This window comes from Sinohyriopsis cumingii, chromosome 5 (genome assembly GCF_028554795.1).
Source record: "Sinohyriopsis cumingii isolate HCF-2022 chromosome 5, ASM2855479v2, whole genome shotgun sequence".
Lineage (NCBI taxonomy): Eukaryota > Metazoa > Mollusca > Bivalvia > Unionida > Unionidae > Sinohyriopsis > Sinohyriopsis cumingii.
In genome coordinates, this window is record NC_142965.1 from 23,704,148 (window position 1) to 23,720,166 (window position 16,019).

The window sequence follows — 16,019 nt, forward strand, 5'->3', positions numbered from 1 at the left end:
CTTCTGAAGGCCGATAAAACATTATACGACGATCTTCAGGACAGAGTGACAAAAAGACTTAACAGGCTAAATAACGATCTTAAAAAACTCGACGATACCTTAACTAAATTTAGTAAAAAAATCGAGGAAGATATAAAAACATCCGGCGATAATTTCTCCGCAGCACACGAATTAGCAAAGAAAAAAGTCGATCAAGCATCGCACGATGATCTTAGCGAAAAGGTAGGAAAAATCAACAGCGACATCACTAACGTTCTCGTCGATATTACCGAGATAAAAACCGTAATGAGTCAGAAAAGCGATAAAACATTACACGACGATCTCAGCGAGAAAACAAAAAAAATCAACGATGATATTATCAAAATCAACGAGGAAATTAACGTGGTACGTGAATTGGCGCGTCAAAAAGTAGATACATTGGTGTACGACGGAGAAATTCGAGATTTTAACGCGAAACTTCTCGACACAACTACAAAAATTAGCGATATTAACACAAAAATATCGTCAATGAATCTTGGAAGATTAGCGCGTATTTCGATACCAGCGGAGGTAGAAACAGAAAATCTTCCCTGCCATGTACCATTTGTGGTAAAAATGCAAGATATTAGATGGACACCTGAGAATAACACATTTAGCTTTACCTCGCCAATTACTGGCGTATATCGAGTATATATTATCTCCGGGATAAAATTCAGTGTGATAATAGATAGTTATGATTTTCATGAATATGATCCTGGGTTTTTTTGTTATGACAATATTTAAAAATACAACGAAAACCTTTAAGCTAGAACCACTAATTAGAACAATGATGTTGGTCGATTGTCAAGTAATTTTCGAATATTTATCCGGATTAAATCCAATTGGTTAGATAAGCTAACTAATAAAATGACTGCATCGGACTACCGATACAATCAGGCGCGTTCATGGCAAGATTCACTAAAAAAGCTCCTCGACGAGTATCAGGTAAAAATAAAGAAATACCAGCGTAGATTAGTTACTATCGATGTTGCCGTGTACGCGGTAAGTGCAGTAGTCGCCGGTGCGGGAATAATCTTATCCGCGGTAGCAACAATCGCGCCAATCGTAGTAACGATAATAATCTCATCGACAACGACAATCGCCGGTGTTCTCAATATTATCGCAAAAAAAATATCCTCATGCACAAACGAAAAATTGTCTCTATACACGAGTAAACTATCCCAGGTCAACGAAGCGTATTCGAAATTATCATCGCTGCTTTCTGAAAGTCTCAACGACGGAGTTATATCCGATCTCGAATTTTCCGTGATGGTAAATATCTATTCTGAGATTGAACAAATGAATATCAATAATGTCGGAACTAACTCAAATCGTGACAAACACGACACCACCGATAACAACGCTGATATCGGCAAGCTCAACCAGGCCAGAATTTAGTATCGATTTTCCAATACCAATTAGCGTCAAGGAAATTGCGCTGTCACAGTTACGCGTCTATAATAGCTGGCCCAATGTTAGATCAAAACCATTCGGTAAATTATTGTCAAACAATTCGCTTGTTTTTGCCAATAAAAACAAACCTGATGGAACTCCGATTGGATCGTCGTTGGCATACCAACAGGCAGTTACGAAATTGAGCAACTAGATAAGGAATTTACCAGTAGGATATCAAATATAACCGGCGATGCTAATCCAGGAATAAAAATATTAGCACACGAACCAACGCTGTCATCGATAATCGAGGTAAAATCGCCATATATCGTCCATATTTACCAATCATCGATTAGGACAGTGCTAGGTTGGCCTGAAATCCCACCTCTGGAAAAACCAGAAAAACCAGATGTTTTTATTCCAGGTTGGCACGAGGAAGCTCCTCCAGAGCTACCGGAGCCAAAAAAATCAGATTTTATCACCGACGAAGGATGGTACGGAAATATCAAACACAAGCCTCTGATCCACAATGCCATCAATCTCATGAATAGCCACAAATTTAACTTGTTGATGTTCGCTTTTACTTTTAGGGACGAAAGAATTCTCTCGTGGTTGCCTCTTCCCAAAATTCCTCCAAATGTCGAAGTCTTCGACGCTACCAACATTAGCGGGATAATATTTCCCATAGATGGTATCTTGGTAAGAAAAACCATCGACGAATTTAATCAAGAACATAAATTACAATTAAATTTACTACGAGAATCCTTTCATGAATGCATCTTAAATAAATCAGGTTCATGTAGCGAAATTATCGAACGCGTGAAGATTTTAAATCAACTCGCGAATGATGTTGAATATTATCATGGTATGTTCATTCGGGCGATAACCGATGATATATCAATTGCCGATTATGTTCTTCCTATTAGCAGCTTCACGTTGATCAGAAATTCAGGAGAAAAACAAAAATTCATGAGAGTATTTGGATTAACCGAGGAAACGCTACCAAATTTCAAATTTCCCGATTATGATGTTGATAAAATGAGAAAATCCGTCACTGATACCATCGATGAGTTATATCCGAAATTACATGCCGCGTGGACTAAAAAAATACAATCAGAATCAATTCTCAAACACAATAATGATCAAACGGAAGGGGGACGGCATATCTCGCCGGGTATCGTCAATATAACGGAGGTTATCGCGATTTATCTTCACGCGGACGTCGTTGAAGGTAGCTACAACGTGGATTCGTCTGTGTCAGAGCAGGCACAGCAGGGATTTATCTTATATTCGTTTTCACCTAGCGCCTCTCCGGGTTTTTTGATAATAAAAGAGCCAGTAAATCCGTTTTACCTGCGATGTCACAATCGATTATTGTCGAAGATAAATTTCAAACTGACGGACCAGAATGGAAATTTGCTTGATATACGCGGGGAAACACTGAGTATCAACTTGCTGGTGAGATCGTAGAATCGAAGATTCTTAAATCTGCCCGCCAGAGAAAAATAACCAAAACAATAAATAAAAACCAGGAAATTTTTCAAAATTAGTAAATTACTCAATTTTGATGGGGTAAATACCCGTCAAATTGAGTAATTTATATAATTTCGTAAATCTGTTGGGGTAAATACCCGTCAAATTGAGTAATTTATATAATTTTATGTTTTTGATGGGGTAAATACCCGTCAAAATTAAGAAAATTGTACAATTTCAGTAAATAAATTAATTTAGTAAATAATAAAAAAAAATAATAAAAATCAGGGAAATTAAGAAATTTGTGTAATTTTATGTTTTTGATGGGATAAATACCCAACAAATTGTGTAATTTATATAATTTCGTGAATCTGCTGGGGTAAATACCCGTCAAATTGAGTAAATTATATAATTTAGTAAATTTGATGGGGTAAATGGTAGTCAGAAATAAGAAAATTGCACAATTTCAGTAAAATAAATTAAAAAAATAATAAAAATTAGAATCGAAGATTCTTAAAATTTTGTTTTTTTTGTGGCAAGAATCAGGAATCTTCGATTTTAATTTTACTCTCATCGACCAGCTTTTTTAGCTGCCTGACGCGCGAACTTGTAATTTTTCTCGACTCGTACTCGTCTGATAAACTCGACCTTACTTTTTCTACCAGCGTCGATAATTTAACGAAATCCTCGATTTGATCATCGCTGACAGACGCAAGCGATTGGTACATGGCAATCTGGATTTTCTTTATAAACTTATATTCAGATGGTAGCGTGTACCTGTATTCGAGTTTTCCTTGGACGATTGTCTCAAATTCGGACCGGATTTTACCTGCGTCCAAATCAGAAGATAAATTTACATTTTTATTTTTTAAATCCTCGATGGCTTCGATGATGTTATTTATATTCTCCTCGTTCATTTATATTTATATTTGTAATCTTCAATTTAATTTTAGAAAATCCTGAGATTTTTAATCGGATATTATCGGAATATAGTAAAATTCGAACCATTCGCCGAATTTGTAGGAAAACGTCGCGTTGATTATTTTTTCTGTCGCACGTTGCACCGATGCTGGATTAATACTAAAATATCTTGCAGCGGCACTCATCGACGTGAATACAATTTCCTCGCTTGTTTCTCGATTTACTGATTTAACCGCCTTAGATGGTCGCCGTACGCCACCGGTATTACCAAATTTGGAATTTTCACTCGGAGTTACCGCGCGAAGATTGAATATCTTGTTGTTAAGCTTATCTCCGTCGATGTGGTCGATAACAAGACCGACTTTTATTGGTCCGTTGAAACATTCGAATACAAACTTATGACAAAAATAACTTGCGCATCTTCGTTTTTTGTTTTTGTTGATGGTAAAAACAAGATAACCTGAATTACAAACCCTACCGACCCGATTCTTCGTCTTAATATTCCTAACGATACCATCGGACGACGCCTCGTATCCAGTGATCGTTGGGTGAGATTTAAACTCGTGTGTCATTGTTGATTCAGGAATCTCTGATTTCAGGCTCATATATGATAATCTATATGTCTAAATCGTTATTTGCTTTGAATCGATTAATATAATCTTCTTCGCATGTTATCACGGACGAGGATTTTTTTTCGTAATACCGACGCAATTCTCGATAATTCTTTCCTCCACAAGCCAAACACAACCGAGTTTTCCCTCGCGTGCCAACTTGACAAACTAAACATCGCTGTGGTCCTTTGCTACCACGCCGAATCGCATGTATGTGAGCGCCGCAATAATCGCCTCTGCAGGATTTGTCACAATTATTTGTTGAACCGATTAGTATCCATTTGCAATGCATTATAATTTAAACATATGTCTAAAATATAATCATGGACGCATTTGATCTTGATGAGGCAGAATATATTATACCTGAAGTTGATCGGGCCAAGAAAGAGTTCTTCGATGATGGAGCGATTCACACTTGGTCGACATGGAAAACAAATTCGATCGATGCCACGATGAACCTGGAGCGAGCTAAGAAAATAATCGAACATATAAAAATCGAACACAAAGAAGAGCGATTTATCTTTGGAATAAAATTTATCGCACAAATGCCTGACGATACTTGGATTATTCGCGATAAACGAGATCCAGTGCGTGGTGGTAAGAAAAACGTTGTTTTTGATAAAAATTCTAAACCCGGATTGTTACTGGGAATCGATGGCCCTTATTATGCTAGGGCATATCCATCTAGTGCAGTTGTTTATGGAATTTATCGGCTAAATAACAACCCGGATGTGAAAAATCTACCTGCGATGAAAGAATCGCCGATGATAAATTGCGTGGCTGAACGCGTTATCGAACATATGAAAAACGCCCGACGTGGATCTGGTTTGACCCAATTGAGGCTGGATAAAATTAACGCGTGGGCAAGGACCGTTGCTGATGGTGCATCTGTGGACGATGTAGCTGCGTTGAGTAAAAAACTTAAATTTCCAATTACCGTGAAAACGTTATCGGGAGAAATATTATACTCGTCGCCGTATAGATCCCGAGGAGCACCAATCGAGATTGTCGATCACAATTCCCATGCGTGGTCGCAGTCGGTGATGATATTTCCACGAGATCGTATTGTCAAATTTTATCCTGTAGATGTTGAGAATAATAATTCCGATTCCATGTTCAGATTTATCAAAAAATTAAGCGCATCTGATCCAATATCGATATGGTTATTCTCGAGTGAAGAAAGATACGATCAGTTTATTCTGCCATGCGGTGATATTTACAGAGACGAAATATTGCACGAGTCGATGAAAAAACTCGCGGTGAAATATTCGTCGAATCCCGATCAATTATTAACGAATTGCTTCACAATTCCGTCTGTGGCCGCTCACGCCGCTAGAGAGAAAAACTCATGGAAGCCTACAAGAAACGAATATCTCGCTGATATTCAACGTAGCTGTATCGAATACGGCCATAGAGGATTATGGAATACCAGGTACGATTTCGAAGATATGATTTCCGTTGACATGAGCGCGTGTTATCCTGGAAGTTTCCTTGGATATGGCGATTGTGCAGGTTATTTTGCTAAATTTGGTCATCCTACCAGTGAAATGACAAGAGTAGCAATTAACGGACCGTTGCCTGATTTTGTCATGACCGGATTCGCTTGCGTCACGTCGTTTGAATTTACTGAAAATTTACATAAAATTTGTTATATTTGGTTCGGAAGACATTTATCTCAGCGCCGTTGGGTCCCTACAGTGTTATTGAGATATATGCTAGATTCGTCGATGTTAGTGTCGTTGACGGTGAGTGAGGCGATTATATCCTACAGAAAACAGACCAATGTGTGGCTACCGACGGACTGTGATAACGCGAAAGATATCGGAAGAAAAATAATTGGTAAATTTACTCAGGGCGGATCTGTTGACCACAAACATCGACACGCTAGGTTGTTTATCAACGATGCGGAGATGGATTTTATAATCGCCGATACGGTATCGCGAGGAATATTTTGTAACAGAGAAAATATTATCATTGATGGAGCAAAGTTAGGTACCGTGATTAGCTACCTTGATGGAGAATCAGCGCAATATACACATCTACGATCATCGATGCTCGCTTATGTTAGCATAAATTTACTGTCGATGATAAATAAATTTTCTGATATCGCAGTAAGGGTCGCGACGGATTCGTTTTATATCGATAAAAAATATCAATACAGGCTAGAAAATTTAATCACCGATGGAAGTTTGTGGGGAACTTGGAGGATAAAAAACGAGGATATTCTAGATTATTGCGAGGACGCCGATGTTGAAGATCACGATGAATTCCATCAAGGTAGATTTGGAGAATCTTCGGCGGCCGCATCTGCGTTCGATCCAATTTCACGCAGCAAATTCGTTTACCTAAATGGGCCTGGCGGTAGTGGTAAAACAACGCGAGTAATAAACTTATTTGCGAACTCCGATATGATTGTGTTGACTCCGACGCATAGTTTAGCGCGAGAAATAAAGCAGCGTGGCGTTAATTCTTGCACGTATCACAGTTATTTCAAGTACAGCGGTGGATCATGGGATTCGGTGCGTATGGGCGATAAATATGTCAGCAAGATCATTATATTTGATGAAATTTGCACGGTGAATTTAGATATATTAAAATCGATATTAGCTTGGCTGGAAGGGAAAAATATCGCTGTGATAATGTGCGGAGATCATGGCCAACCTAATCCTATTGATGGCGAATCACCTCACGAGTGGCTCAGAAACTTCGTTGATTATTACGAGGAAATTGACGCTGATTATAGATCGACGGATACTTTACTGACAGAATTCAAAAAATTGATTCGATTACAGCCGAATAAGATTCAATGTGACGTCATGAGGAAAATAATCGACGAGACTCCGATGAGCGATTTTCTAAATTTGTGGCGTCCCGATCATTTGATCGTCGCTAGTAGGAAAATTGTTCGTGATATTATTCAGGAAATGTTATTCAAGCTGCATTGCGAGAAATTTCCCACGTTGCAGGTACCGTTATGCTACAGGCCCACTGATACTCGACGACAAAATATTAATATTGTTTTACCATGTGGAGAGGAAAAGATTTTGGTTCTGAATGATATTATCTTCGTTGATATTAATCTTGTTAATGACGCGATAAATGCAGAAAAATCACCGTGGAAATTAGGCTACGCAACAACGATACACTCGTCGCAGGGATTGACCGTAGATGGCCAAGTTTGGATCGTCGATGACAGAATTTCTTGGTCAAATTTGGTATATTTGGCCGTATCGAGAGTAAGAAAATTATCTCAACTAGGACGAATTCGAGTAAATCACATCAGTGACGCTGGCGGTAGTTGAGTATCTTCTGGTAATATTTGTAATTCTTCTTTGGTAAATCCGCGTTGTGGCGCTAACGAATCTAGGATATAAATCGCTGGTCTTCCTGACGATCTTGTTACGGCAGATATTTTATGTGTTGTAACGCTCCAGGTTGGGTCGGTTGCTCTTTTTCTGCCTCCTTCAGCCTCGCCTTCCTTATATAACTTATATAAATATCTGACTGTGACGCTACCTAGTACAGGCTGAATTGTGGAATCTCGCTTCAGGGGTATATTCGATTTTGTAATTGCAATTGCGGGTTTCATTGCTATTGTTCGAGTTGTCTCGTTATTTAACGCGTTAATCACATGAGGCAATCTTGATACCCAATCGTGAGACCGATTATCCTGAATAAATTCACGCGCGTATTGGTATCCGAATAATCGTTCTGCGAGCGTTTTGTTGAATCTTTCGACGATAGCTTGATTGTGATGAACACCTACAATACCGCGACGGATTTTCACATTATTTTTTTTCATCAATGAAGTAACCGCGCCAAGAAATTCTCGACCTGGATCAACCTGGAGAAGATTCGGCCATGTTAACGGGGATCGGGAATAAATTTCGCTAAACGCCTTAGCGATCTCCGTTGCTGTTTTATTCGATAATGGCTCTGCTTCTTTATACCTGCTAGCGATATCAACGATGGTCAAAACGTATTTATATGTGACTCCGTCGACGGTATCGTGAGGAAGAAACATCAGATCCGCTTGATGGACCTCATTGGGGACGCTGACGGTGAAACTCGCGTACGGTATTTTTTTAGGCGGAGGAAGATATATTTGCCAAATTGCCTGTTTTGATAGCCACGATTCAGCGGCGGATTGTTTTACTTTAGCGGCTTTAGCGAGTTTGGCAATCGCTGATTTTCCTCGCCAGAATCCTCGTGGAGAATAATATATTTGTTCCATATTATTTACCAGCACCGAATACTAATTTACCTTTCATCGCGCCTTTTATCAACCAGGATGCCAATTTCTCTTTGAAACTTTTATCGGGAATCGCGTCTAGTGCGTGAATTAGCTTGATATCAGCGAGATGTCTTTGTTGTAAATCTCCGCTGCGATATGCGAGGTCGTGGTAGTAACAAGCTCTATCGATTGCGTTTACCGGATCTTCACCCTGAAATGGTTGGTTATTATCGTCGAGTCTGATATCGAGCCTCGTTCCGGGTCCACAATAATTATATCCAGGTAGATGCTTCTCTCCGGGATATTTCGCCCAGGGCAGCCCAGGTAGATTTGTCAAGGAGGCGGCAATGTCTCCTCCGGTTCTAGTTTTTTTTTTACAAATCTAAACTTGCGTGTCTTGCAAACTTCGCATCCTCCTGCAATTGCGTTTCTGTTATTGCGTGTAACGATTTCGGTTGGATTTATCGTAGCCGTGTGCGTGCGGCACTTAACACAATATAGATCCATGTATTTTATTAACATGAATGTAATTGATTTTTCAGCCACGAAGCGACGCGAGCAGATAAAACATCATGCGGCATTACCGAATTCGATTAGAATGATAATCATTGGCCCATCTGGATCTGGTAAGACGCAATTGTTACTAAATTTGATCATGCGATGGCTAAAATGGGACAAATTGTATTTGGTTGCACCATCCGTTGACGATCAACGTTGTTATCAAGTGTTAAAAGAATTCAGTGACAACACCGACGAAGGCACAATCGAATTTATCACAGACATCAATGAAGCTCCATCCGTGGAGAATTTGGACGGCGATGTTAATAATCTTGTTGTATTCGATGACGTTATGCTGGACAAGCAGACCAACCCGGCTAGGATATTCTCGCGTGGCAGACACAAAAACACCGATGTTATTTACGTGACACAGAGATATACGCAGATTCCAAAGGTGATTAGAGACAATTGCAATATTTTATCTGTGTTCAATGGCGTAGACACGCACACGCTGAGAAATATCCATCAGACCTGGTGTAACGGCGACATGGATATAAATAAGTTTAAAAATTTGTTCAGCCGCGCTCAGGCAACGCCGCATGGTTTTATTACGATAAATCTTCACGATCCACGAAGTCGGTATCGAATTGGTCTCGATCAAATTTATTCATGAAAAAGCAGCCCCACCATGCAACAAAAAACAAAAATTATTCCCTGAATTTTATTTTTCCTGTCTCGAACGCTATATTTACTAACACACACGGCGCGACCAACCGATGCATCCGGTCTGAAATGCATGAAAATTAGCTTCCGTAGAAGGCTTTATTTTTTAATTCTGAGGCTTCTACGGAGAAAGTTCGCGTAGGAAGGTTTATTTTGGCTGGACGGACTGGTCTGTTAAACTTCCCTGCTGCTCAGTGCAAATACAACGGTGAACGAAGCTCCCACTATATATACATACAAATATATTCCTTACTGTTACGACTCTATATTCTTAAATTAATTAACAGAAACAAGCGAAACCAAGAAGCCTTTATTTAAAAGAGCATTTCAAAGTTTTGAATATATTACACAATGGTAACATTAAAACTTCTCAAATAACGTCGTGTGATCGCTTGCTTTCAGATCTAGGTGAAGTAACTTGTAACTTGTTGGCTAATTATTTCAAGGGGTCATCATGCCGTTCCTAAAGTTCTAGGGAAAACGTTTGTATCATTACAGTGCTCATATTTCTGATACTGTGTTAGCTGTCTTTTCGTTGTGACCTTTGCATTGTTTGCCTGATACTGTTTTAGTTGTCTGTGCGTTGTGAGCTTTGCATTGTTTGTTTGATACTGTTTTAGTTGTCTTTGCGTTGTCATCTTTGCATTGTTTGCCTGATACTGTTTTAGTTGTCTTTGCGTTGTGAGCTTTGCATTGTTTGCCCGATACTGTTTTAGTTGTCTTTGCGTTGTGAACTTTGCATTGTTTGCCTGTGCGTTATGATTAACCTGCGTGGAGTTAAATGAAACATAATAACCTACAGGAAACCGGCAACGAAGGATAGTCAACCACGAAGATGGACAACAACGAAGGATGGACAACCACAAAGGATGGACAACCACAAAAAATGGACAACAACGAATAATAGACAACAACCCACCCTTACACACACCGAAAATGGGCACGGAATGTTCATTTGATTGTTGTTTATATGCACATCAACACATGGAAGACTTTTTATTTGGAAGACAATTGCATTGAAACGCCATGTATAGAGATAAACCGCGGTCGCAGGCCGGTTTTGTTTTTGATAATTTCAAAACTGCAAACCACTGAGCACGAATATTTCTGAGCCACTCGGTTTTCCCTCCTGTCTCGCTATGAGGTGTAGAAATACTCGTGTCTTGTAACGCACTGGATAATTTGTAGGTTTTGGTGAGATTTTGTTTATAAATATATTTTTCTTAACTTTACTGAAAGTTCTTAAATAAAATATAGGCAAGAAGTCACAGTGCTTTCTTAGCTATTCTGTATGTGCATATTTTACTTTGAATTTTTTGCAAAACAACGAAATAGATTTTATCCTTAAAATAGACATATATATGTATTTCGAAACTTAATGATTCTATCTTTGTATCTTCCTATATGATATGAGTCATGGTAGAAGCATTTATGATAGCAGACTTTGTCTCACTTGCAAAAGAGTACGCCGTCAGCTTGCTGCCTGCCAAAGAATAACTCGCATTCATCCATTTTGTTTGTCCTTTTTTGGAAAGATATTAAGTTTTAATGTTGACGTCAAACGTAACAGGAATAACAGTACTGTGGAAATAACCTACTGATTGTCACTTTTTAACAGCAGGTACTTTGGCTGGAATTTGTTCATAACGCCTTTAAGATGTATCTCTGGTAGAACTGGAAATATAACATTGTCGAAATTTTTAATTATTCGTCTATATATGTATATTGTAATATCTTAATTGATTGTACTGTTTTTCATCACATTATTTTCTTTTTTAAAAATGGTGTTGCAAAAGAAAAATACAATATAATCAATGAGAGAAAAAAATAACTTCATCTCATTGTTTCAGCTGATCAGTCGAAATTCAGCACAGAAAGAGAAAAGGCTGGAACACTACAGAGAATTATAAATACTTTGGAAGACTGTCTTCATGAACCTATCTCGCATATTACCGGGGAAAATCTCGTGGCGGGAAACAAAACCAGTCTGATTCACATACTGGATATCTTCATTGAAATTATTCATCACGTTTTCCCGAATGGTCCGCAACCAGTCCAGTCAGGTAAGTGAACTGGATCAAATATGTATAAATCCCTTCCAGAGGCGAGGCAGAATAATGCAGCTATGGTGCATAGCAGTAGACTGTATTCTTGCCTTCATCGGGCTTACGATACAGACCGTGATAACATTTGATGTCGCTATTCAAGCTTTTTATTACATAATAGATAACTTAAAAGAAGAACCTTACATTAAACAAAACAAATAAGTTGATAAAATATGCACGTACAATGCATAAGGAATATTGAACTGCATTGCAGTCGGGTAATTTAGTAAATGTCTTCTGTCCTACCCCACTGAAAGATCTTCAGAACAATAGTCTGATTTTGAGAAATATGATTTTAAAGTTTCTTTTTGCTGAATGTAAAATAAATGTATCTTTTTTTACGCATATCAGTTGTTACGAGTTAATGATCTCAAAATAAGAAATAGAAAATTATGTATTTCCCTAGAATACAAATTACCCTAGAATACAAATTATTTATTTCTCTAGAATACAAATTATTTATTTCCTTAGAATACAATGTGAAAATGGAAAAAAAGAACTTACGGTATTGCGATTTCAATCCAAAAATAGTATTAGAACACAATTTGAAAATGGAGAAGAAAAAAACTGACGGTAATTGTGATTTAAATCCAAAAATAGCCTTAGAATTACAGACACAAGTCCTACTAATTCAGAGTTCTGTAAAAACTCTAGTAGAAATCCGAATTAAATCCAACGCTGAAGTTGTTGATGTGCCTGTGATGGACTATATTGTTATGTTGTACCAACAGTCTTTTGTTGAAACACAGTAATATAATTCCAGGTTTGAATTCACATAAATCCCAGTAAATGTTTTTGTCCAGGTATATTTTTTTTAATGAGATAGCCTTCTAGAAAGTTCTTAATGTTTACAAAATAAAATGTTAGTTATTATTAGACAGTCTGTTACTACAGCTATGATATATAACCTGGACAATGTCAGATACACCAGGTAAATTGTAGAGGAATTCCAATAACCTAGACCCAGACTCAAATAAACCTATTTACTTCTATTAATTATGTTCCTGATATTAAATTCAAACACACAGAGAATATTTTAGCTATTTATTAGTAGTTTGCAGGATTTTATTTTTAAAAAAACAATAATTCAGGTCATGCAGGAAATAAACTTGATTTTGGAAAAGGTTAATTCTAACATGAATGCTACATTACAATAGCATAGAATGAAATAAAAATATTTAGAAACCTAACTGATAAATAATGCAAATCAAATATATATAGCAGTAGGTACTGGGCGAGTGTTATAACCTTTTGTCTCTATGAAATTAGACGGTAAAAACACGATGTTCGTCCTTTAGAAGGGCTGGATTCGGAAGGTAGTAGGCCTATATCCCCTAACGTTAATGTGACTGAGGAACCGTATTCTCGGAGAAACATAAGTTTCTTAAATATTTGCTTTCACAAAATTTCGTAAGCCAAAAGAGAAACATAAATAAATGGACATGATATTCAATCCTACACCCAATCCGTATTTATTGGTTAATAAAAAGACTAGAATGATTATTTTGACTATAACTAGTCGTGTAAAGTACAGCAAGATGCCATTACGTGTATATTACTTTCAAATACGAATACGGACTGATCTCTTTAAGGCACGATGCGTAATGATTAAACCTGACCATTTCTTAGTCTTCATCAGAAGCTAATGTTTATTTAGTTATATATACGTGTATTTGATGCCATCCGTGGATTATGTCGGTTCTACAATCCAACTTTCTCGAGAACAGACGAAACTTGTTGGTTTTGTCTCAAGATGAATGAGCAGCTGCTTGCAATTAAAGAGACATATCATAGGAGACAAAAGTATGCACTATCTCTACAGACTATATTTTCCATAATGAGAACTGCCAGGATTTTTCAGGATATGGTCAGGGAATACGGTACATAAATGACTTATGGATTAAGATATGGTCATTGGAAAAGCTAATTAAATGACTTAAGGACCAAGCTATCGTCAGAGAGAAAAGGTATGGTCGCCGGAAACAGTACCTAAATGTTATAAGAATTGAGATATGGTAATGGAAAATCGTCCATAAAAACATAAGGTTTGATATATTGTATGGGCAAAATGTACTTAAATGACTTAGGGCTGAGATAGAGTCAGGGGAAAAGGGTAATTAAATGACATAGGACTGAGAAATAGTCAGGGGGAAAGAATAACTAAATTACATAGGACTGAGATACAGTCAGGGAAAAATGTACTTAAATGACTTGGGACTCAAATAGAGTCAGCGGAAAAGGGTAATTAAATGACTTAGGACTGAGATAAAACCAGGCGAAAATGTACTTAAATGACTTAGGACTGAAATAGAGTCAGCGGAAAAGGGTAATTAAATGACATAGGACTGAGATACAGTCAGGGGAAATTGTACTTAAATGACTTGGACTGAGATAGAGTCAGCGGAAAAGGGTAATTAAATGACTCAGGAGTGAGATAAAACCAGGCGAAAATATACTTAAATGACTTAGGATTGAGATATAGTCAGGGTACAATATAATTAAATGACTTGGGACTGAGATTGAGTCAGCAGAAAAGGGTAATTAAATGACTTAAGACTGAGATGGAGTCAGGGGAAAATGTACTTAAATGACTTAGGAATGAGATAGAGTCAGTGGAAAAGCATAATTGAATGTATAAGGACTGAGATAGAATCGGGGGAAAGGTAATTAAATGACTTAGGACTGAGATAGCCAGGGGAAAAGGGTAATTAAATGTCTTAGGACTGAGAGTCAGGGGAAAAGGGTAATTAAATGACTTGGGACTGAGACAGAGTCAGGGAAAAATCTACTTAAATGACTTAAGACGGAGACAGAGTCATTGAAAAGGTAATTAAATGACTGGTGATTGAGACATAGTGGGGGAAAACGGTATTTAAATGACTTGGGACTGAAATAGCGTAAAAGGGTAATTAAATGACTTAGGACTAAGATAGAACCAGGGGAAAATGTAATTAAATGACTAAGGACTAAGATAGAGTCAGGGGAAAACTGTAATCAAATGACTTGGGACTGATATAGTCAGCGGAAAAGGGGTAATTAAATGACTTAGGACTAAGATAGAGTCAGACAAAAGGGTAATTAAATGACTTGGTACTGAGATCAAGTCAGAGAAAAATCTACTTAAATGAATTAGGACTGAGACTGAGTCAGGGGAAATGGTAATTAAATGACTAGGGACTGAGATAGAGTCATGTGAAAACGGTAAGTAAATGACTTTGGACTGAAGTAGTCGGAGGAAAAGGGGTTAGTAAATGACTTAGGACTAAGATAGAGTCAGGGAAAAGGGTAATTTAATGACTTGGTACTGAGATCGAGTCAAGAAAATATCTACTTAAATGACTGAGGACTGAGACAGAGTCAGGGAATAAGGTAATTAAATGACGGGGTACTGAGATAGTCAGGGAAAAACGGTAATTAAATGACTTGGGACTAAGACTGAGTCGGGGAAGAAAGGTTATGCACTGAGTTACGGCTGAGATAGTCATGAGAAAATGGTAATTAAATGACTTAGAACGGAGATAGTCAGGGGAAGTGGTAATTAAATGACTTAGGACTGAGATAGAGTCAACGTAAAGGGTAATTAAATGACTTGGGACTGAGATAGTAAACGGAAAAGGGTAATTAAATGACTTACGACTAAGATAGAGCCAGGAGGAAAATGTAATTAAATGACTTAAGGCTGAGATGGAGTCAGGGGAAAATGACCAGGGACTGAGATAGTCAGGGGAAAATCTACTTAAATGACTTAGGACGGAGATAGAGGCAAGGAGAAAGGTAATTAAATGACTTGGGACTAGGATATGGTCAGGGGAAATGGTAATTAAATGACTTGGGAGTAAGATAAGAGTCAGGGGAAAATCACTTAAATGACTTAGGACTGAGATAGAGTCAGGGGAAAATGGTAATTAAATGACTTGGGACTAATGTAGAGTTAGCAGAAAATGGTAATTAAATGACTTCGGACTGAGATAGATTCAGGAGAAAAGGTTAATTAAATGATTTAGGACTGGGATAGAATCAGGGGAAAATCTGCTTAAATGACTT

General features: G+C 37.7%; 1 protein-coding gene across 1 annotated transcript in view; it reads left to right on the forward strand.

Moving 5' to 3' along the window:
• Positions 1-16,019, forward strand: part of LOC149798788 (uncharacterized) — a 46,484-nt gene that overhangs the window by 16,110 nt on the left and 14,355 nt on the right. Inside the window, exon 3 of the mRNA XM_089957662.1 lies at positions 11,721-11,933. Coding sequence (XP_089813788.1) covers positions 11,721-11,933 — 213 coding nt within the window. The remainder of the gene's footprint in view (positions 1-11,720; positions 11,934-16,019) is intronic.